A 25114-nucleotide genomic window follows, 5' to 3' on the forward strand; every position below is an offset into this window, starting at 1 on the left:
TGAACCCCCGACTAAAATACTATATATGTCTATCTCGGCGTAAATCATGAAAAATAGAACTTTTATTTGCAGATTGTTAATATAACTCGACACAATATCCTACATTCCTGTCCTATGAGCGCAACTGGAATGATTATATTAGTCCTCGGAGAACTATTAATCTAACAAAATATGTTTCAGTAGCGCTCTTGAATATTCGAAGGCCTATGAATTTTATTATCTCTGTGTTCTGTCTCCTTCTCGCACTTTCGTTCTCTCTCTTCCGCCGCCGCAGAACCGAAATTGCTAAAGCAACTTTAATAATATTATATTCGCAGTTCTCCCTTGTGAAACCCTTGCAGATAATAAGTTGAGAATACCAAAGGCGGATACTTCATTAAGATAACTTGCAAACGTAACCGAATTTTTAGAGCAAATATCTGCAATTTAGCTTGCTATATACTTTGCCGAAAATGTTGCACTTTATAAAAGGCTTAGTTCAAAACTGTCGGGATGCTACATTAAGTGTTATTTCATATTCATTCAAAGTGTTATACAATAAAAGAATATCAAACGCCATTGTGATCCTCCAAGATTTTCTTTGTGAGAAACGTTATTCTTTACTTTATTCTTGTATACGTTATGTTATAAGATTGACATATTAGTCTCGTTCAAGACGACTCGCTGGCTAATAGGTAACCGCTTTCTAGTGAAAGATAAGAAGAAAAATTTCTTACAACTTGGAAACCATCAGCTACGCTTGAAGAACGAACTAGGGCAGAAGTCGGTCTTTCGATTAAGCTAGTTATTGTTGTTATAATAGTTATTTTTTGCAATGCAGTAATTTTTTTACTCTCAAAATAAAGGGAGTCGCTATAACTATGTTTTGTTTAGCCTGGAATGGATAGTTGTATCCGAAAATACAACAAAATACAAGCACTAAGTAAATGTTCGATGGTGTCGCGGACTATTACAGACAAACACGGATCGGACTGCTCTTCATGAGTGTGGACTTGGGATCTGATTAGAATACGAACCATAGATATGGCGGCTGTCAAATTCAAGGACGTCAATCAAACTTTTCAAGAAAGAGCTCTACAATCTCAAAGCTGCAACAGATTTCTGCACCACCAATTTGAACATTTGAAATAGCGACAAAAATAGCTTTTACTTATTAATTAACGTTGAAAAATTATATAAGTAGATAGCAAATTCAATTTTTACTTAGATCATTATCAATGTTATTTTTGAGTTATAGAAACAATGGTATTTTCGTAGTCGATAAATGCTTTAAAAAAATAAATTCCACTTATAAATTGAATTGATATTATCATTACTTAAGAAGGGCTGTAGTTATTATTGAGCTTTATGAGTCAACTATCATTAATTCCTGCTTGTTTTTCCATTACGTTATGGGAACGCGTAAACAGCCGTAGTCACATGTAAAAAGTCATAATTCGATTCACAAGAAATGAAATGACTCAACATAACACGATGAGAAGTCAATACGCTTATCGGGATGATAGTTACGACAAAGCAATTAAAAAAAAAAAGAAAAATAAACAAAACCTTTATATTGTGTTGTAGCGGAGATTAAGCTGCGTGCTCGAAATTCATTCATTCATCCATGTGTTTTCCGGGATTTTTATCGAAAAAATAAAAAAAATGTGCATTGAATAATGATCTTTAATGGCTTAAGCGATTTTGAAAGCGGCGTTATATCCCGTAATCTAAAATTGCGGGATTAAACTGTAATGAAATGGATGGGTAGTTGGTTTTTACTGCTTGTTAACCATTTACTGCGGTTTTAAATGTCTTTTTATGGGGCCAAATTTCACTTCGTTGCGGCGCTAAACGCCAAACTCCATAGTAATGATGGAGTTTGGAAATTTTACTTCCAGAATAATGTCCTGATGGCTGTATTTGTTATTCAGGTTAATATGCTGCTGCATCTGAAATGATAGGGTGGTATTTTAAGGGTATTTTGTTTAGTGTTTTAATTATCCATTATTGAATAACTTGCCACAACATCGGGTGCCCACACCTGACACCAGAATTTTAAATCCTCAACTTGCTAAAGTAGCAAGCCATTGAATACAGAAATATTAAGTCTCTGATGAAAGTTATTAAAATAATAATTTTAATTATTGTTAGAAAGTATTTAAATTTAAATTGTTGGCGATTGGTACTTTTTGCATACATAAGGATCTAAGTTAAAGAAATTTATTGAATACATAGTTGAAGTAATTAATTAATAAATCGAAACTCTACTGGATCACTACCAGCATAACGATGCATATACGTGGATATGAAAAATAATAAATACGTTTGTTTGCAGCATGGTATTCGGCCCATAAAAGCAAATTTATATTATACATATTAAATAATTTATGTTTAAAAAATCATTAGTTCTTGAATTTTGTTAAACTGAATTGCTTTATACCCAGATACCTGTTAAAGCATTCCGTTGGTACAATTTTTTTCTTTATATTTGTTCAGGCGAAAGACTAAATATTAATTCCAAGCTTTGACGCAACCCGGCAAACATTGCACTAGGAAAAGGATGAAAAAGACGGGTTCCGACGGGATTCACGCGTGGAACGGGCGTGGATCGAGACGCTCCTCGAATGCTTCCTAATTTTAATTAATTTTGATATGCAATACAAATGTTTATTTGTTTCTTTCGGTTTGACTTGCAGAGTACAGTATATTTATTAAAGTAGTTAAAAACAAAGTTAAGTGGTTGTTACTCCGCTGAACCTATCGGGAATCCAAAAGATTCATAAGTGGTCCTTCGAACTCTGAAAACAGCGTTTGCCCGACCAATATTTATTGTTGTTGGCTATTCAGTTTTAAAGACGTTGCTTGAATAAACTTAATTGCAATTTACTATAATGTTCAAAGCCCTGAAAAGACACTTTAAAATGCCGCAACTTTTTAAAGACTAGATTTGTTGTTAGACAATATTACTAAAATGATATGCCCACACCTGACACGCGAATTTAAGATCCCAAACTCACAACACATATTCAAAGTAGTTTTTATTTGGTTCATTCTTGTTTTCGTAAGGTTCAACACAATGAAAGCAAAAATATGAAGTCGTTGCTTTTTGTACAAATTCGACATAACATTCCCTAAGCATAGAACTTGTAATTATTATACTTTGATTTATAAAAATACACGAACGTCACTAGTTAATCCCTCTTTGCAGATAACTGCAATGTCAAGTGAATATAGTTAATAATATCAGTTAGCCCTTAATTATCTATAATAACATCCATACTTTATGCGGCACTTAGCACAAAACTTTAGTTGCTTAACATAATATCAGGTTAGCTTGGGGTTCAATAATCATAAACATAAGGAAAATAGATAATCAGGGTTTATCAGAATCAAATTACCTTTTGTGATTTATTTTTGGATTCAATTAGGGGGTACTTTTTAATTAGTTGCATTTCTTTATTTGTTATTTTACAAAAAAATGGAAAAAATATTTAAATTATTCTATAAATTATTATTATAAATTATTTAAATTTGAATTTTCTTTGATATTTCTGATTGACGATGGGGACGGACCTATTGCATACATAATGGCCTAAGTTTTGCAAGTTATAATATAATATAATAATAACTATTTATTATTAATATCATAAACTTAGTAATTTTCTAATTAAAAGTCACAACTAGGATTAATATCTAATTTGGAGTTTTATCTAATAATAAGGAAGTTCACAAAAGGAAGTTTATAATACGATCTACTTAAATTAAGTAATCATTATTTCATTCTTATTATTATTATTATTATTATTATTATTACATTATATATAATATTTATTATACCACTTATTGTGGTCGGTCAGTTTTATTATGTTCTTTATTTTACCTCATATAATTTATATTTATCAGATATTTAGTTAGTGAAGTATATTGCGTTTAATTTAATATTTTCTTTACATTTACTGTTTTTGGCTATACAGTTTTAAAGGCAGAAACGACATTCTGCTGAAACCCCAAACCAACCAAAGCTCCCATGAATGAAGTATGACTCAACTAAAGATTGGATACACTTTTACTTATTAATACTATATCTTACCTGCAAGTTAAAATAATTTTGCAAATCATATGGTGCATAAGATATACTATTATCGCCGTTATAATAAAGCAAAGTATATGTGGCATACCCACGTTTACATGCAATTCGGTCAGATAATTTAATATATCGCCGACAAATATTGCCTCCGAAACATCTCTACCGATATCCAGTTTTCACATTATTTCATCGAACAAAAATCTCTGTACAGTTGAGCCAATACATCTAAATTCCGAGACGCATTCACCGCCGTACGTATTGGAAATTTAAAATTCAGATTCCGTGTCGTAGCAAAAATGTATCGCTTCAAAAACACGATCATTACTCGCATCATTGAATCGCTACTGCGAAGCCAATTTTTGTTTTCTTTACAGATGTACTCGGTTTGAAAAACGTAGTCCTTACCATCGAGCCGAGAATTGTCCAGTACATGAGCGACTCGACCTTAAGGTGTTCCTATGATCTGGAGAAAGACGTTCTATATTCTGTGAAATGGTACAGAGGATTGCACGAATTTTATAGATATACGCCCAGCGAACACCCACCCACCAAAACATTTCCGTTTGTGGGCATCATAGTCGATGTAAGTATCACATTTAAACCAAATATTTACAATATATATATATATATATATATATATATATATATATATATATATATATATATATATATATATATATATATATATATATATACATAAAATGGTATTTGCCATATTTTTCGAAATGTGGTTTGAACCAAGGCAGTGCACGTTAGTATATAGTCCTCTGATTTTGACTAAAATATCTAAAAGTCAGTCCTGGAAAGCAAACTTATGGCTGGTACCACAAACAAACAAACAAAATTTAAGGGTATTACGAAATACGAAAGTTTAGATAAAAAATGCATTGGCGGCTGTGCGACGATGTCACAAAGTTGGCTTTGACTTTGAAAGTCAAGTTTTCGCTTCTTTTAATAAAAGCTTCATTCGAATTTCGACGGCGATATTTGATGATAGTTATAATCCAGATGTTTTTTCGTAATGGAAATTACAAACTCAGATAGAGGTTATGAAAACTTTTAAAAGAGGCTGTAAATTATTTGCTGGTTTTAATTAGTAATAGATATAAATATGACGCAGTTTGTTTTTCATTAAAAAAACTAGGTGTATGAAGTTGTGTTGGGGCTACAAAAAAATGATTAAGAGTGATAACTCTGAGGTTAATGTTTTTTGGTACTCTTATATATTGACTTTGTGGCTGAGTACTTTTTTTGCTATCAAGTGCAAACATCAGAGAAAAAAACATTTTTTTAGGTCATTACAGGCTCAAGAATCAGGAAATTTACAATGTTCGGTGTATCGAAGAAAAAACATTGGCAAAGCATTGTTGCCAAATCTGTTTTAGATAATAAATGATAGATAACAATATATGAAAATGAATTGAATAATATATGAAATTGAAATATAAGAACTATGTTCGCAAAAAAACTGGTATTTTTTGCGTTAATCTGGCCTCCAAATGGAAGAAAGTGCGGCGCAACAACTCTTTGTTCGATTGAAAATACAATACAGCGGTTAATAGTTGTGGAAAAGTGGGCTGAACCTAAAACTGAATCGTCAATACAGCGTGAACAAGTGTCAGTGGAGCGTCCAAAGTTACCTGTTTTTGAACAGAGTGCTCGATCGCAGAGAAGAGATGGACTACAATTTTCTCTGGAAATAAATCACGATACTCAGTTAATAGTAAATGCGGCAGCGGTTGATGCAAGAGTGGGTGGAGACAATGATTTGTCGTTTGTTCTGAAAGAGGCCACACGAAGTCCGACACGTGCATCAATAATCAAAAAAGAATTATTTGCTACCAAAACCAAAAAACAACAATACTTGGCTATCTAATTGGGTGCACAGGCCCGAAATCACGACATATATCCAACCTCTAATAATATTTTGGAGGCCAAAAGGACTGTCGACCATCGAATATCATTGTTACTGAGACGAATGCAAAAGTCCCCCTGCAAGATGTTATTAACCATACCACACAAAGAATATTACTTACGTAGGAAGAGGTCTTTCTCAACGTTTCTAGAAGCCAGATATCAGCTACGTTAATTGTGAGTTATGGTTTTGATGGAAGCTCAGGGCAGGCTCAATACAAACAAAAAATATCTTTTGGAGGTACACAAGATACGCGTATTTTCGCTACCATCATGCTAACTAGCTCAAATGGCGTTATCGTCTGGAATAATGAAATGACACAATTTTTCGTGATGCGAAAACTGCTCATCCAAATTCTATTTTTGTCTCGTTTAGACTTGCACGTTGATAAGCCAAAATCCAGTGGTTAACGACGGCAACACGACCAGGAAAACTTATTCCAATGCTCAAGAATTTGCAGAGATAACAGGTGTGTCAGCTTCCAATAAACTTATTTAAGATTTTTCATGGAAATATATCCATAGTTTGCAATTCACAAAATTATTGTACATAGTAAACAAATCAGTAAAAACCATGTGTTGCGGATAGGTTTTTTTGGTGAGGAAGCTTCGGAGTGTATAAATATATAAAAGATATATAAGCAGGATAGGGATTTTCATGCCACAAAAGGCAGCAGAATTAATAATTTCACCGACATATTCAATCGAGCAACGGATACCTCAGACCCGTTTATATCTTCGTTGTCCCTTAAAACAAAATAATCAAAATTGAAAATTGAATCCCTATAAATACAATCTTGGTGAGGATATAGAAGATTTAGATGGAGAGTCGTCGAAAATAGACAATTTTTTGGATTCCTTAGAATTGGATAACTTAGAGTTGGACAGTTAACATTTATGAAGTAGGTAAAATTGTAAATACATATATATCTGGCGTTTCTGTCAAAATTAGTGTTCTTGTGCCCGAATAATTTTTATAACGCAAGCAAAGGAAATAAGAAATGCTAGTGTAAAAAGCCGCAATTTTATAAAAGTGTTACACAATATTTTCTTCTCAAGTCAAGTCAAAGGGGAACGTGCACAAGTGATGATACACAATAATGCATGTCCTACTAGATTTACAGATAGGTATCATATTAGTTTATTTTTTTATGCAAGTTCTGTCTCTTAACAGAGATTTGTTTAGATGAGTCCGTGTACCATTCTGGAATACATGTGTTGATGCGTCTATAAAAAGTATCCTTGGAATAACAGTAACAAGCAAAACACGTTTCTGAAGTTGATTCACAATAAAAAATACTAAGAAATAATTTTGGCCAAAATAAGTGTGCTGTAGACTACTGCACATTTTAAACGCATCAGACAATACTCTCGAGCTCCCACAATTTTATTCCAGCGAGTTTTTGATATTTGCTTTTTTGTACTGTTTTCTATAGTCAAACCTTGAACATAATAATTTAAAAACAGGGGGAGGAGGTTTACTAAGATTTCACGATGAAGTGTAACTTTGTTACAAAGGAAATTGTTACGTCAAATATGAAACTACCAAGTGAAGATTGTGGGCAGGTTTTTGAAGCTTTCATTTTCTGCAAATCAAGCTTTCTTTTATCTGAAGAACTTTAATCAAATATCCTAGCCATTTTGTCAGTGTAAAGCAAAGTGGCTTTGGTTTTAGAAGATTTTTTATTATCTTTCCATGGTGAATACATAATGGAGTTTAGGAAAAGCAATCATTTGTGAGCTGCCGTCTTGACTTTCATCTTCGTTACTGAACCAAACGCCCGGTGAATGTTAACTATCCTATCACACCAAAAGTTGTAACAACAATTTTAAATTTGAGAACTATCAAAAGAAAATAATACCGACAATATGCATTTTATTACTTTTAAATTTTCCTTAGTAAAACTTCGAACCGTACAAAGGCATTGAAAGAACTTTAGCGGATCCGTTTTACTTCAGAAAATTGCAATTGTTTTTAAAGTTCCGGATTCTTTTTCGACCTCTAAATTGCCGGATACAAGTCTCATCAGTTCGTCTAAGCTGTAAAGTTAGGAGAAAATTGCAGCCCGGGAGAAATATATTTTTTCGAAACTGTTGTTCTTTTCGCAAATTGCTGCAATTTTTCCCTACTCAGACTCGAAATAAAGTCCAAGTAACACCGTTGTTTATAGAAGTCCGAGGGTAAAAATTGAAATGTTTTCAAGGTTACGTCCCGATTTATTTCGCTTAAACCGGCAATTGTTCTTCGGCATCGGGGTTACGTAAAAAATGTTCTTTTACGTTTCTCTTTTTTCTTACAGGTAGAGCGCTCCAATCAAACGCAAGTTGTTTTGAAAGACATAGACTTCCATTTGTCCGGAAGATTTAGTTGTGAGGTGACGACAGATTTACCTCATATTGATACTGGAACAGACAGTCAGTCGATGATTGTCATACGTAAGTATTGTACAAAGATATCAAATCAAATATAAATAGAGCACCGATATATGCCTAATACCGTTGTTGGAGTAGTAGTATTGAATTTTTTGTCAAACCCTCTTTTTTAAATGTTTTTTTGGATCTCTCGCAATTCAAACCAGAGCGTCACGAATATATTTAATAACAGTTTCATAAAAATCGTCTACTTATTTGTCGTTCCACCATATAGCAATAAAATAAATAGGAGGCACAATATTGTGTTTGATATCCATAAAATATGGAACAAATCCATTCAAAAATCAGTTTTTGGATTTAAAAAAAAACTATTACAAGATCCACCGTCAGTAAAATTGAGAGAAAATTTGAGGAAACAATATTAAAAATTTAAGAAAGTTGGGGATGGTCCCTATCGTGCATCTTCTTAAGTAGCATCAAAAAATGATGTTAGCTAACGAATGGTTTTTCAGTTCTATGTATTTGTTTTTTTCAATCTCAGATAGTGTCTAGTAATGAGGTTATATTTAGTTTAAATGGTACGATAAATAAATAAAATTGTAGATATTGGAATACAAATATTCCCCGATGGATGAAAGAAAATCATACACAACATCCACAAAAAAAAAATGTTTGGGCAGGGATTTTGAATAACTAAAGAAGCCCGACATTTTAAATATCTTCAAAATGACTGCGTTTCTATTCTCGCAGTTTCTTTCCTAAATCCAAATCGGTCTGATATTCCAGACAGTCATATTTGGCGCTCCGCCCCGTTTTGCTCGACAATGGCTTGGTAGAAGGGATCAAGAGAATGACACTGGATTTTTTCCTCTTGGGATATTCAAAATCAAAACTGTATAAGAAAAAATCACCAAATTTAGATGTATAGGAAATGTAGTGAAAATATCATGGGTAATGTTTTGGAGCCCTTGCTCCTGGCACCAAAGATAAATGAAGCGACTGGTAGATAAAGCAAAAGAACACCGGGAAATATAAAAAGCACCCTAGTTTATGAAGTGGAAGAAAAATTCAAAGTGTGGTAGTATTCCTAAATGCAGAAGGCCCAAATATAACCATTTCAGACGTCCAATACACTATCAAGACGGCAAAAAGTAGACAACATACCAGTGGAATTGTTAAAAGCCATTGAAGAAGATTGGCTCAGAACATTCACACAACACGGTAAAATCATGGAGTCTCTGGAGCTAATAGGAATTGATACCAAGGACATGCTGATTATCATCAACCTGTACCGGAGACAGAAGGCAGTCGTGCGTATAGAGGAAAAATACCCCGAACCTGTAGAAATTCGTCGGGGAGTAAGACAGGGATGTGTACTGTCGTCACTGCTATTCGACGTCTACTCTGCGGACATCTTTAGGAGAGCGTTGGATGGAATTCGGAGTGGCATAAAAATAAATAGAGAAAAAATAAGTAACATCCGTTATGCCACGACGCTGTTTTGATACCTAACACTCTGGAGAACCTACAAGAACTAGTGAGGTCTCTTAATTAATACCAGCAACGATTTTGGTCTAGAACTTAATGCCAGAAAGGCAAAGTACGTGGTAATCAGCAAAACTCCAACTGCTCATCAATAACGAAGTCATCGGAAGGATTGAGAAATTCACTTATTTAGGAAGGACTCCGTCTGTCGCATAGAAAAAGCTCGAAGTACTTTCACTACAATGAAAAACCTGCCGCACATATGCATTATCTATGCGGTGCTTGAAGAAAGAAATTAATGATTTTGAGATCTGGATTTACAGAAGAATCCTGAATATAACTTGGACAGATCACATAACAAATAATAAAGTCCTGAACAGAATGAGATGCCAGCCACAACTTACTGACAATTAAAAAACGTAAACTTGAATATTTTGGGCACGTCATGAGAAATGAAAATAAAAGTAGAAGGAAAAAGAGGCCAGGGTAGAAGGAATCTCCTGGTTGGCAAACCTTCGCAAATGGTATGGTGCTACCTCCACCGAGCTATTCAGATGTGCTGCAATAAAGTTCGAATAACGATGATGATCGCCAACATCTGAAACAGGAGAAGAAGAAGAATGTTTTGGAACGTGTGTTAAACCGATTGGCATATTGTGAAGAAATTAATATTGAGCATTTTCAACTTTTTGTTTGACATTTTTTATTCCTTCTAAATATTTTCTATTTATTGTAAAAAATGAAAATTAGTTTTTTTCCATATTTTAGTCATTCATTGTTTAAGTATAGTATCGTGCACTAATTAGTTGTGATCCTACACTAAATAATTATCATCGGTCAAATACATATTTTGTGGTTATTCCTATGAGCACGATTCCATAATACCATAGTCCAGCTGATTTGATTTTTACTGTTTTCTGCAGTGTCTGTCTTCCTTCTTTTTATCTCTTTTAGGAAGACCGAATTATATGAATATCACCATCTGTGCGTTCATTTAATATATGAAAAAATAAGAGATCTATACAAATACGATTACAAAATTAACAAAAACTAAAAAATAATATTTTCGTAAGAGGTTGTTATATTATATAGTAATATAGTAGTAAGAATCAAAGTTTTCGGAAAATTCTAATTTCGACAGTAGGTAGATTCGCTGTAGACGATAAATAAACTTTGTCAGAAAAGCAATACCAACCGAAAGAGTCGTTATGTAAAACGTACGGGACTCACGAAATAATGCATCCATCGCCGGATAAATCACTTCCAGAGGATTGTTTTCAAACTCATGATTTACATCCCGATTTTCTCCGCTTTTGTTGCTCGTGATAGCAACAGATAGGTTTGAAAGAACGTAGAGCAATTTTTTTCACCATGCTGACAATTATTTCCTGTTTTCTTTTGTAACGTTTTCCTCGGCCGTACGCAATGTGACAATAACGAACTTATGGGACACTCTCGTTAAAGTTTTTACCATTAACGCTAATATATAAGGGGTGTTTTTTTTCGATGTATGGAACTTTAAGTTGCAATAAAACAACGATGGATTATTCGATTGCCATGAATTTTATTTATCCGAAAGATAATCTTGTGGCATTACATTTTTAATATGCTTTCTGGTATATGACCGCCACGGCTGCTGCGGATGTAGTCCAATCTGGACGTCCAATTTTCGATTACTTTTTCCAACATTTGTGGCCATATATCGACAATAACACGGCGAATATTGGCTTCCGAATTTTCAAGCGTTTGTGGCTTAACCGCATAGACCAATGACTTTACATAGCCCCACAGAAATTAGTCTAGCGGTGTTAAATCACAAGATCTTGGAGGCCAATTCACAGGTCCAAAACGTGAAATTAGGCGGTCACCAAACGTGTCTTTTAATAAATCGATTGTGGTACGAGCTGTGTGACATGTTGCGCCGTCTAGTTGAAACCACATCTCCTGGACATGGCTATTCAAATCAGGAATGAAAGAGTTAGTAATCATAGCTCTATACCGATCACCATTGACTGTAACGTTTTGGCCATCATCAGTCAGTTTTTCTGGATGTAACGGTGTTTCGACATACACTTGAGGACTAGCTTCGCTCCAAATGCGGCAGTTTTGTTTGTTGACGTAGCCATTCAACCAGAAGTGCGCTTCATCGCTAAACCAAATTCGCTTATGAAAATCGGGAACAACGGCAATCTCGTTTTGGGCCCATTTGACGAATCTACGCCTTACTTGATGATCGTTTAACTTCAATTCTTGCACGAGTTGGATTTTGTAAGCACGTAAACCAAGATAATTCCGCAAAATCTTCCATAAAGTGGATGGACACAGATTCAATTCCTCTGCTCAGCAGCAATAGCTTCTTCTGTACGCACCGTACGGCGTCTCTGGGGATGCGAGTTATCAATGAGAGTAAACGTGGTGCGAAAACGTTCCATGGTTAATCGAATTAACTGTTTTGTCGACGATAAAATGGACGTAGTGCCTTTTCGGCACTACGAAATTTATTTTTTTTCTACGAACCCCTTTTTTTACCGGGGTGCAATTGCCAAAAAGGCACTAGCGACTATGACGTCATAAAATGTTTTTAATCAGTGACACCACTTTTTCCCCAAGGGGAGGCGCCAAAAAGGCACTATGACGTCACACTTCGACACAGGTGTAATTACCTTACCCACCCCCAGGGGTCCCCGTACACCTGTCTACACCCTAATGGTGACAGTTTCCACTTCTTCGGCGTGACCTTTACTTCTTTTACATGACCCCCCTTACGAAGAACTGGCTTTGGTATACAGCTGATGGAAAATGCCATCGGTGACCTTGAATCGTCACAGTCCCGCGTTAGAATAACTACTGATACGTATTCCGCACAGAACCATTATTTTAGAAATAAAATTGCACTATTTGCAAGCGTTGCTCAGTCTATTTATGATTAATTGCCAAACCAAACTGAGAATAAATCACTTGACAGGTGGTAAATCGGTCGCCATCTTGAACAGTAATGCCAACTTAAAGTTCTATACATCGAAAAGAAACACCCATTATTTGTAGTGTACATATCAGATTTTCACGAAATTATATATTTTGACATGACAATTGTTTCGACAACACCGTGTCTTTATCATTTGATATAGACACGGTGTTGTCGAAACAGTTGTGTCAAAATATATAATTTCGTGAAAATCTGAACTTTTAGTTCTTATTTATTATGATTATTTTTCTTCCTAGGAAGGTTTTCGTAATTTTTTTAGGTACGAACCGACTTTAGAGCAAACTATGTTATATAGGTCTAATCCCATTTCTGCTGTTTGGTGAGCTTCTTGATATCTTTTTTACGTTTTCAAATAGGCGGGCTGCATGGTGCAAAAGCGCTATTCAAAGACCGTTCTTTAGTGTAAATAATGTAATAGAAAATATATTTATACCTACCTGTGTTTAATATTCTGTATTCTGGTTTTGTAAACTACGTAGTTTAAAATTTGAACTGAGGTGGCTTTTACTTGATGAAAATCCATTTATCAAAATAAATAAGATCTAAAAGTTCAGATTTTCACGAAATTATATATTTTGACATGATAATTGTTTGGACAACACCGTGTCTTTTACATTTGATAAAAACACGGTGTTGTCGAAACAATTGTCATGTCATAATATATAATTTCGTGAAAATCTGAACTTTTAGTTCTTATTTATTTTGATAAATGGATTTTCATCAAGTAAAAGCCACCTAAGGTCAATTTTATGAACACATTTAATAACACTTACTTAAATACACTTTCACAGATTCAGAAAATTAACACCAACTTTAAAACGGGCCAATATGTCCCAACATTTAAGTTTGGGGTACCCTTTTTGATTATATTGTGATGATAAAACTGTGGTCCATAATCGAACAGACCTGAGTTCACAAAACTAGGGATTCTTATTATTAACAATTATTAACAATTAAACATGTTTTGCCTGCACGGGCATCATCAGAGAAAAAAAAAGGACTGTGGATGGCATATATTACACAAATGTAAAATGATTAGATGGTTCAAAAATAAAACTATTAAACATATGTAGTAAACCAATTTTGAAAATTTATCCGGCGAAAAATTTGCATACAATAATTGGTTCAATAGGCTCATTGTGCTTAACATCGAACATCGCGTTAATCTTGACTGGAATTATGCAGATTTGATAACCATGTCATGTACGAATATTGCAATACGTGTGTTCGGTTCCATTGCCAGATATTTATTTGCATTTGCAAGCATACTTGATTACGACTTACATCTGACTTACAGTGACGACGTGTCTTGAAACAAAGAATTTAATATTTTTTTTATAAATTAATCCGATTTATTTCCTTCATTCTAGGCGGCAAAAAATCTCACATTTGTTTCTGTTTCTTAATCTCGGCTTTAATGAAAATATTGCCTCGTGTAATACTGCAAAAATATGCCAATGCAAGGAGTTATTGAAATAAATCTCAGGGTTGGGAAACAATTCCACAAAAATTGCTCCAAAGATTAGGTTAGTTCAAGTTGGCTTGGTTGCTTGGCGGGTTGCGGGTTGACCCTCGAATTTAATAAATTAAAATATGAAAAACAAAAAAAGATTAAGCGATATTATTTGTCCAGTAACAATCCAAGGATTATTTTTTAGCATGAACATTGCTAATCACATAAATTTAGTATCCAAAAATTTATTTGTCCCATTATTAGCTTTTCAATACCGAATAATAGAAATAAAACTGATTTTACTTTCTCCAATAACATGACAAAAGTATCGCAATTCATTTTTGGGACAAACATTGCTAATTTTCGAAATTCAACAGTAATCGATCCAATTTACAAAGAAAAGTGACTCACCCGTGCAACTTTTTTTCTTTCAGCACCGCAAAGGATTCTTGTTTTTAACAAAATCACTAACTCACGCGAGGACTCAGTATTAAAAAAAAACACATTCTACACACTTGAAATAAGTAAAATTTTTGTTATTTAGTCATTCCGCGGTAGTTTCGAATAACATCTCCAATTTAATTGTGAAGTTCTGTTTTTCTTTGCCACCAAAAATGTCATTAAAAATAGAAAGATAGTCCCAAGTAAACTTGGCAAATTAATTTTATATGTCATAATTTTTATTTGCAACTAGAAAATAAAGTACAATGGATGTCTATCTAAACAAGTATTTCTCGACCGGTGTCAATCTGCGCATGCGTATTAGCTAACTGCAATGATCTCAGATGGCGGTGTTTGGGGCTCTGTTCTCATGATTCGCGGATACATGGGCGGAAAGTAACTTTCTGAATAATTATACGTATCTAGACTTTACTTGTTCACTGAAAGCTAATCGTACTTTTACACTTATGCGTATTGTTATGCCGTTATTAAGTAAGATTAAATTAAATTTTATATTTTTATATAATGTTACCAAGGATTGTTTAATTTGCTTCGTTAGACGGATTTAAGGTAATCAAAAATTATGACTGTACCGAGCGCTATGTAGTTAGGTCAAGTATTGGCCAATGTACTCAAAAATGCTTTCTACTTATTTATTATTATTAGTGTGGTCCACACTCTTATTTGTTAGTTTGATAAGCAAACATAAACAGTATTGTCGGTTTGTTTTAATTCGTTTTGTACCATGTACCAGATAAATATCTAAAAAATCTAATAAATATTTTAAGAATGTCGCCAAGAATATTTGAAAAATTAAAGTACCAATAACTTAAATTTTCAAAAACTCTTGACACATTTTTGGGATCAAAATTTTATAAGAATATAAAATACTATTGAACAGCGACAGTATTTAGAGTAGATGAAAATTCGAATTTAAGTATATTATTTAATTTTGGGTATTATTGAAGTATGTTAATTACAATTCCTTCATACAAATAGAATTCCATTGAAAAACAGCTAGCTATAAGCGGATTCGACATTTCACAATCTTGTATTCAATATACAATGTTGTTCGTGGAATCGTTAGTAATGCTTTGCGTCAAATTTTATTTCTCTCGACTTCTCTCCAAGAGCATCTTGTAACGTTAACTGAAGCGGTTACCTGATTAAACTCAGTTCGGTACGGGTGCATTTCTATAAAAGGAAACGGATCGTAAAGATGAAATTGTCGTTACTAACGAAGTTAATGCATATCATGATCGAGTTGGTAAAAAGTTAAAAAGCATCGAAATTTCACGTGACTGAGATAATAAGCGATTGTTGTCTTTTTTCAAGACGATGAAAAATACGTAAACTCATAGGCATTAATTATAATAAGGTTATATTTCCTTTCGCTTGATACTTGATAATTTTGATAAAAATAGATGCAATTTGAGTCAAATATCCAAATTTTGGTTATTCACTTAAAAATAAATTAATACATAAGACATAAATAAGAGACTATTGACAAGGAGTATTTCAACCCTGGGTTCGGAATTAAAATATCTGAAATGCTTATTAAAAATATAATTAGGCAGTTAACAGCGAATACTGATATAATGTGATGTGATTGAAAATTTAAATGAAGCAGACTTTAAAAATTTGGGACGCTAAAGTCTCGGAAACTTATAACAATCTGCTGCTATGGTAAATAATTGAAAACATTTGGTTATGGAACATGTGTCGTTTATTATTATTTTATTTAATTTAAAATTATATATTATAAAACAGTTTAACAGATAAAAGCATTCTGCTTTTTATTTTTGAAATATTAATGAATCCTCATCATCATTCATCAATTCTAATTCTATTGTTGTTCTTCTTATCCCCGTCGAAATATATACTTTCACACCATAAAAAAAACAATCGCTTAAGAATTCCATCCAAGATACTGATTTACATCCATCTCAAATAATAGTATATTATGCAACAAGTGCGGTAACCGGCATTTGACTCACGAGCGGAGCGCAGCGGAGCGAGTGTTTCATACACGAGTGACTTAAAAAGTTTACCGAACGTGTTGCATACTTTTTCTACAACCGTTAATTTTTGGGCGTCGGAAATATCTCCGAAAACATCCGCTTGCTCCCGAACCCATGCGGTAAAATCTCGGAAATGTCCGAAGTGGCTCAGATCCGTGGGAAATGAAACTGAAATGGTAAAGTGTCGCTTCCCGCACGTTAGATTGGTATGTAATTAGGCATTTCACAGACGAGAGTAGAAAAACCTTATGGCGTTCCTCTAAAAGTCCCCCACCCCGATATCGCAAAGGGAACATGATATAATCCTGGCTCTGTGCTCTTCCCTTTGTAAAGAAGTTAAAACTGGTCGGTGTCCTTGTCAAAATTTTCAAGAACAAAAAAGATTTAAACCCGATCGCAGTGAAGTCGGAAAACTTCCTTTTGTGAGTAAAGACTTTTTCAGACTAACCGAAATTTAATTTTAGTATTTAAAGAAGTAGGTTATTTTCTGCTCATGCTCACTAACCTTTGCAGCTTCAATTTTAATAACTGCCAAACATGCAAGTTTTTACCTTTGCACTTCCTTGCTTGGAACTAACTGACCAATAACTGAGATCAACCCCAAAGCACAGAAAGGTAGAGCTCCAAAAAGCTGTTAAAGCTCGTATTCAACGATTGTTATTTTAAAGTCAAGGTTTTGCCCAATCATAGAAAAATATTATTGAAACAAAATTATGCCAGAAGATTACAAAGATTAGTGCTAAAAAAAACATTAATTTAAAACTCATCAAATGAAAGCCTGTTTCTCTAGTTGGGGGTTGATCTCAGTTATTGATCAGTTCAGTTGAATACCAGTTGTCTTTCCACTCTTGTAAATATGTTTATAATTTTTCCTTTACTATTTTTCTCATAACGGCGATAACTACCCCTAATACGTCAGTTTATTTTGAGTAACGGTTGTAGCTTCAATTTCGTTAACTACTGTGTTTTCATTTTCACTCTACTGGGTAAACAGGTTGTAGTATTTGTGCCACTGGCAACTATTCCTTGCTTGTAAATATGTTTATAATTATTCTTTGCAGTTTTTCATCTTAATGGCTATAATATTATATCTCCGTTTCGGACTTCAGCGTTTAGCACGAAAACGACCCTCCCTTTGTGAGCCATCAGAATAGAACTAAAGCTAAAAAGTTTCAGCGCATTCATTTATTTAAGCCGAAGGAACACGCAGCTGTTGAGTTTCACAAAAGGTAGACGTTCGGGCGTGGTACACAAGTGCGTGAGACGTGATTTAACCGGTTCGTTATAATGTATAAGAGTGCTGGTGAAAATGAATGAAAATAAAAGGACTGGGCGCGTAACTTCTGCGAGTGCTTTTAATGAATTTCACGTTTTTTGCATGCGTATCGCTATATTGCCAGGAGTTTCTAATAACAACAATTCAAAAAAGTTCTGTTATAATTTATAGTGTTGTGGTTTTGAAGAAGTTTCAACGATTTTGCAGATGTTTATTTTATTTATATTGTCTGTTTTGTGAGTGTTATAGATGTTGTTACAAAAACTTCCTTTTATATTTTTCTCAGTACAAAATACAAATCGGTGATGATCTTTGTGTCTATATGCAGTAATTACTATCTAATAAAATAAAAATTAATATTGACATTAATTAATGTAGATAGGATACATGTTGGTTAAACAAAAAAATGGAATCTATATTGCTTTCTTTTTGGTCACTTAACTTCTACTGCACTCTTCTAGAAATTTTAATTGAATGCAAATTTTGAAAAAATAATTGTTAAATGTGTTGCAGAACTATGAAAGACAAACACAAAGTACAATTTTTCAAAGAAACTTCCACAGGCTCCTGGAATACTATTTACAAATTTTATGGATCCCGGAGAAGCTTTGCAAACTCGTGGTCAAGATTATTCACAAAAAAAAAGATGTAACACAAAAGTTTTAGTTCTAACCAAGTACCTACATAGCTATGAAACAAAGGCTAATAATATCATTTATCAGATTTATTCCAGATCTGTCAGTGTCGATTACAAACGTATAAAAGTTGCCATAACCAAAAAAGTATGCCTAGCTACAGCCTATTTGAAAAGCATGTAAAAATTTACTTCTAATAACAGTGCGACTCCAAAAATAATTTATTAATTTTGATATTTTATTTAATATTTGTTAAATTTGTGGTGCTCAGTGTTGTTGACTGTTGTATTTTTTTACTCTTATTTCCAGAGCTACTAAGCACTGATATAAGAGTTTTGGTTAATTAGCACCAACTTGTAATTGTAAAATATAATAACCAAAAAAATTGTCTATTTGAAAAAAAGAAATATTTTTTCAAAAGTCAGTTCCCGTAAGAACAGTTATCTGAATAAATTATTTTTTTATAATATTCCCAATTCTTCCCGTTTATAATAAGAATTTTAGGTAACTCGAAGGTAACCATATAAAATTACTTGAAAGGAGAACCACCGCCACTAAAAAAGTATAGATTTTCTGCATAGTAGTAGTAGAAATTTCATATATCATTGATTTGTGTGCCACTTTTACTATCTTTTTTCTCCCTTTTCAATTGGAATTCATTCGTTCATTTATTTTTTAATTTCTAATGAAAGTTATTCTACACCTGTTGCAACAAGGATATCAAGTAGTTATATACGTTAGCCATTTCATGAAGTCATCATACAAGGCATATCAGTTTATTGTTAGGACTTTAACATGTGTAGGTTACAAAAGGAGTTCGTTGACACCTTCGTCAATAAATTCTTTCGCTTCGAGCTTGTTGGGGGTTCAGCTCTTACGATAATTAATGATTTCCTCTGAAAATTTAATTTCTAGGACCTAAAATCTTCGAAAAGTTATTAACTGTGTTATTTATTACTTTAGAAACATGAATAATATTCTCATTTAACAATTAAAATACAACTTAAACTTAATTAAATTCTTAATTTTACTCGCGATGTAATTTTTTTTTTGCTATATTAACTTAATTTGATCAATTATTTGACATTTTCTGAGTATTAAATTTGTTTTTAGAATGTCTTCAAATAAACGTTAATCTGTTGATCTGTAAAAAATAGATGTCATTTGTGCACACATTTATGAGACATAACAGTTGAGTTCAAATTTCAACCTAAAATTTCCAGTTCCGAATTATTTGCACAAATGTGATTTTTCAGAAGAAATAATTTAGTGCATTTTTAATACATTTTGCGTACTTGAACTTTCCACATAAAAGATTCAAGGGCTGCATAGGGAAAACTTTTGCGGAGATCTCCTCAAGTTTCTTCAGAGTTGAATCGAGTAAATATTGCATCGGAGAAAAGCAAATCTCATTATTATTCCAAATGTTAAAGTAATTGGATTTCGAACTCAATCCGTTATGTATTATTTACAATAAAACTCGTAGATTTTAATGTGTTTGGGTGTAAGGATAGCAATAGTTGAACGGCAGTTTAGTAGGTACGCAATTTTCCTTTGATATGTCACAATTTCCGGAGTTAAAGTAATTAAAGTTTTTAAATATCATTTTGATTGATCGAGGTAAAGGTGATGAATCAAAAATTAAATAGAAACTTCTTTATTTGAGGTAGACTTGGAGTATATTTGCGAGGAAACGAATAACCAATAGATAAAAGTATAAGACAAAGAGGAACATAATTTCTAGAAATTTTAAAAAGTTAAAAGCACTTTGATAATAAAGTCTAGAAATCTTCTTAATTCACGAAAAGTTGCATAAAACACAGATCGATAGAATTTGGAAGTAAAAAAGAGAAAATAGATAAGTATTATGTCTATAGAGCATAGGTATAAATTAATTGACGACTTTTTTATGAAATATTTACTCGTTTTCAAATGGGAGTTTTCTAATGAAAGTTGCCTTCCATTTATTTACACTAAAGAACGGTCTTTGAATAGCGCTTTTGCACCATGCAGCCCGCCTATTTGAAAACGTAAAAAAGATATCAATAAGCTCACCAAACAGGCTTAATCCTTTATACATCGTATAGCAGAAATGGGATTAGACTTATATAACATAGTTTGCTCCAAAGTCGGTTCGTACGTAAAAAAATTACGAAAACCTTCCTAGGAAGCAAAATAATCATAATAAATAAGAACTAAAAGTTCAGATTTTTACGAAATTATATATTTTGACGTGACAATTGTTTCGACAACACCGTGTCTTTATCAAATGATAAAGACAACACCGTGTCTATATCAAATGATAAAGACACGGTGTTGTCGAAACAATTGTCATGTCAAAATATATAATTTGAACATTTAGTTCTTATTTATTTTGATAAATGGATTTTAAGTTTGTTTGTTAAAGCATTCTGCTTTATAATAAGTGATTTTAAGCATTTTTTTGATCCAATTTACGAAGAGCTACTGAAATAGTCAATACCAGGAAGATTTTAAAATTTTTTTAGATGTTGTTATTGGGTTTCATCTACACCGTGTATATATTATTTGTTATTTCTATGCATAATTATTTTTTCAAATTTAATGTTATATACTGTATGATACAGGAATTCTATTACTTAGTAAAAACAATATAATATGTATAACAAATTTGTAGAATGGAGTTCAATTGTTTTCAAAACCCGTAAAAAAAGGTCTAGATATATGCAAACAGACTGGTGCAAAAATTTTATCATTTACTTCACGCAGGCAATCAACTGAATATAGCTAAGCCTAGTATACTGGGTATTACAATTTCTATGAGGCACAGTATATATATAACTCAGCTGATCGTCCGTCATTTGATGCTTTTAGCCCTCAACTCAATTCAACCCAAAACGTGTATCTTGTTTCTTGTATATACAAGATTATTGCTGTTGTATTCGTCGGTCCACAGTTAACGAATATAAATACGAAAAATCAATTATGTGACATATACCCCATTCCGAAACACAGGACAATGACGAAATGAAAAAGTTATCGGAGAGAAAACGAAGCGATCAATAGAGTGCAGAAATTCGCTTTATACGAAACAGTTTGATTGAGCAGTTGAGCCGAAATCGAGGATTTAGCTTTTTCAATTACACTTCAACGGGTCTGTAATTAATTTAATTTAATTTTATTGATGCGCCAACTATAAGGCACTCCATGTTATGGGGCTCAAATAAAGATAGGAAGATGCTATTATAATTGTCTGAGGCCAGATCAATAGTTTTAGAACTTTTTCTTGACAATTCTTCACTTTATATTAATTTATATCACAAGACTCTCGATTGCATGAATTTTTTTTTCGTATTATGGATTTTATCCCTTTACTAAAGATCAACAATGTTCGAGATTTTTGAATAAATGTTGGTCATGGATTTTCTGAGTTCTACCTTCTTGAATAAATTTTTTACATACTCCTGGTTCCTGTATAGTTACCATAATCTGCAATTCTCAGACTAGACGCAGAAAGCGGAATAAGCTATAAGATTCCTCGTATTCTGTATGTATGTATAGGGAGTCACCTGATATAATCATTGTTCCCCATGAAAATCTCAAACGCCTGGCTTCTCTAACCCCAAATTGCATAATTTATTTTTTTATGTTGCATAAAATAGTTTATTATTTTCTATAAATTGATTGGTACCTAACCACAGAAAATTGCGAAAATTTTTATTAATATTATACATACTCACTTAAAAAAAACATTTGTTATTAAAGAAATAAAATGTGGTTACATTGATTAATGGTTAATTTTGTCAAAACTAACCAAAACTCTTATTATAATCAACAACGCAGTCAGCCAAGAACTCTTTTTTCATGAAAAATGATATCACAATATAAATAGACTATTAGGATTGTAAAAAGTAATTGACCTGTATCAAAAGAAATGTCAAAGTCGACCTTACTGCGTTTTTCGTTATAAATATCAATGCCAAGTATACTCGTATACTCGTAGTCTTGTCAGATTTTGCCACTAATTAAGAAATCGTGTTCCTCAGCTTACTAAAAGAGTAAACTTTACTACTCCAAAGTTAATTAAAGTTGAAATTATATCAGAAGTTACGGAACGGCGAACATATCGACTCGTTTCATCCATATTACCGTAAATCCCAAACTCAAATACCGTAAAATTTAGAGTCAATTTGTAAAGGAATCTTTCTTTCCGCTTTTGGTGTGCGTGATAGGAACAATTTATTAGCTCGGCAAAGTGCCTGTTAAAACTGCAAATAATTTAAGAACAGATGCGACTTTCTCGTCGTCCGTTATACTTTTGATCTTCAATTACCAAACTTATGTGTCACTCTAGCAGGAATTACTGCAGGTTATTGATCGCCATTTCTGCAGTTCGTTTTCGTCTCGCGGGAGTGTTTTCGACAAACTTTTTAATTCAATTTTGCCCGGTTTTATTAGAAAATCGACTTTGAAAGATTTTTCTTCCAGCCGAGAGAAAATGAATTCGCTACAGTGAGACAAGTTCAAGAGATATTTTAATAATGGAAATTCATCAAGAGAATTTCCTTATCAGTTTTAACAAAGGTTGTGGGTTTGATGATTAATTTAGTTCTCTTTGTTGCAGAGTTGCCAGATTCGTCGCCAAAAATTAGTGTAGGGCGAGATATATTGGATTATGGGGATGTTTTGAGGGCCAATTGCTCCTCTCCACCTTCGAGGCCTCCGGTACTTTTACAGTTTGTGCTCAACAACGTTACGGTGAGTTGAGCACGAATGGAAAAATATTTACCAATTTAACACAAATAAATTCAGATTATTTTGCTGTTAAGATCGCGTATGACTATCTACTGTTATCGTCTAACCTTCGTAAGCAAAAACAATTATAATGTTTACGTTGCTTCTCTACTAATTAGGTACATCTAGTCGATTGCCGTGTTTGCGTCTAAGATTCTGGCTAATAAGGCCAATTAGGATAGCTTCGAAATCATACTTTACCCATTGGCCACAAAGCCCGGTACCCATAACCATTGATTTTAATTCGTTTGATTGCGACTGTATTTGCACTATATTGTACTAATTATATTTATCACTGAGGCGTTCATCTTACACAATCCACGATTCCTAATTGGCAATTAAAGTATAATAAAGTTCCAAAAAAGTTTTATGTCGAAAGCAATGTTTATTACAGTTTAAATTCAAGTTGCATGTCACAAAAAGCAACAAAAATGCACACTTTAAAAGAAGTTAATTAGAACAAAATTATTTATTAAACCAATCACAGAATATTGGAACTTAAATATGTTGTACCTTCGGTAATGACTACCATGAGCCAGTATTTACTGATTTCAAAGGTTTCTATAAGAGGTACTATAAACAAATAACAGTATGAGATCAATGCTATTGTAATGGAAAGCTTTACCTATACAAAACTGACTCAAAATAACTAAATTATATGAACACCAAAACATAAGTTTTTTTTATTTTGCAATGTATGGTGCAACACAGAGAAATAGTAGTTTCTACAACGACGATGTAGCACTGTAACAACAAAACTTTAACTTACTAACATTGAAATATTTATAAAATTCATATGTCAAACGTTTGAGTGCCCTCAAGGGAATATTAAACAAATCCATTTTTCTAAAATAAGTTTAATAAGTTTCTTGCATCCTGTAGATGGGCGATTTTTTTGCAAAGTTATTATTACAAATGTAATTACAAAGCAAAATATAAGTCCAGATTGATAGTGCATTGTTTAAAGTTTTAAACAAAATTGCCTTGGAAACAAATCATATCCCAAATAACTTATTCAACTTACATTGGCCAAGACCGTGTTCATAGCTGCCACCAATCAGGCTCCTGCTAAACCTGTAACTCAGATAAGGAAACCAGATTTTACTTGTACCTCTTCAATACTGGACATAAAATACATTCTACTGTTTAAATGTTGTTATCTAGAAGGTACTTGAAATGTGTAACAAAAATTCTTTTTTGCATATATATTCGCGGGTTTTATTTGTAATTTATTTGCTTTTCAGTTAACTACGAATCTTTAATATAAACTGCATCAATTTACAGGAAGGTCTGTGGTGCTTTATCCTTCAATCCTATCTACCTACCCAAAAGTAGCATCCCAAAATTTCTGCTTATATTTTATCACGCGATCCTATGAACTTTGCTACCAAAATGATCTGAAAAATATTAACCAAGTCAATTCTCTTCAAGAGTCAACTTTGGTCGCAGTTTAATCCGGTTCAAATTACAGATGGTAAACGGCACCCCAAAGCGCTGCTTCAGCTTTCGTTATAAATTATTCCAAGGTTTAAGTGGCAGTTTCTAACCCAAATTTTAACCGTGGCGGCTGTACGCTAGATTTGCCATCAAGATTAGATCTAAGTACCTGACACCCGGAATCATATTTTACGTAAAAGGCGCCACTATTGCCCCGAACTTCGCTGTCGACACAATGTAACGCCATTCAT

At 33.1% G+C, this 25114-nt stretch overlaps 1 protein-coding gene across 2 annotated transcripts in view; it reads left to right on the forward strand.

Annotated features, from left to right (window-relative positions):
* LOC132696032 (uncharacterized) overlaps positions 1-25114 on the forward strand; it is a 122792-nt gene that overhangs the window by 59610 nt on the left and 38068 nt on the right. For both annotated transcript variants that reach the window (XM_060660568.1, XM_060660567.1), the window contains 3 exons: positions 4444-4652; positions 8284-8419; positions 23257-23390. In XM_060660568.1, coding sequence (XP_060516551.1) covers positions 4500-4652; positions 8284-8419; positions 23257-23390 — 423 coding nt within the window. In that variant the 5' untranslated portion in view covers positions 4444-4499. The remainder of the gene's footprint in view (positions 1-4443; positions 4653-8283; positions 8420-23256; positions 23391-25114) is intronic.

The sequence above is a fragment of the Cylas formicarius genome, unplaced genomic scaffold (assembly GCF_029955315.1).
Source record: "Cylas formicarius isolate icCylForm1 unplaced genomic scaffold, icCylForm1.1 PGA_scaffold_1__22_contigs__length_36826433, whole genome shotgun sequence".
Taxonomy (NCBI): domain Eukaryota; kingdom Metazoa; phylum Arthropoda; class Insecta; order Coleoptera; family Brentidae; genus Cylas; species Cylas formicarius.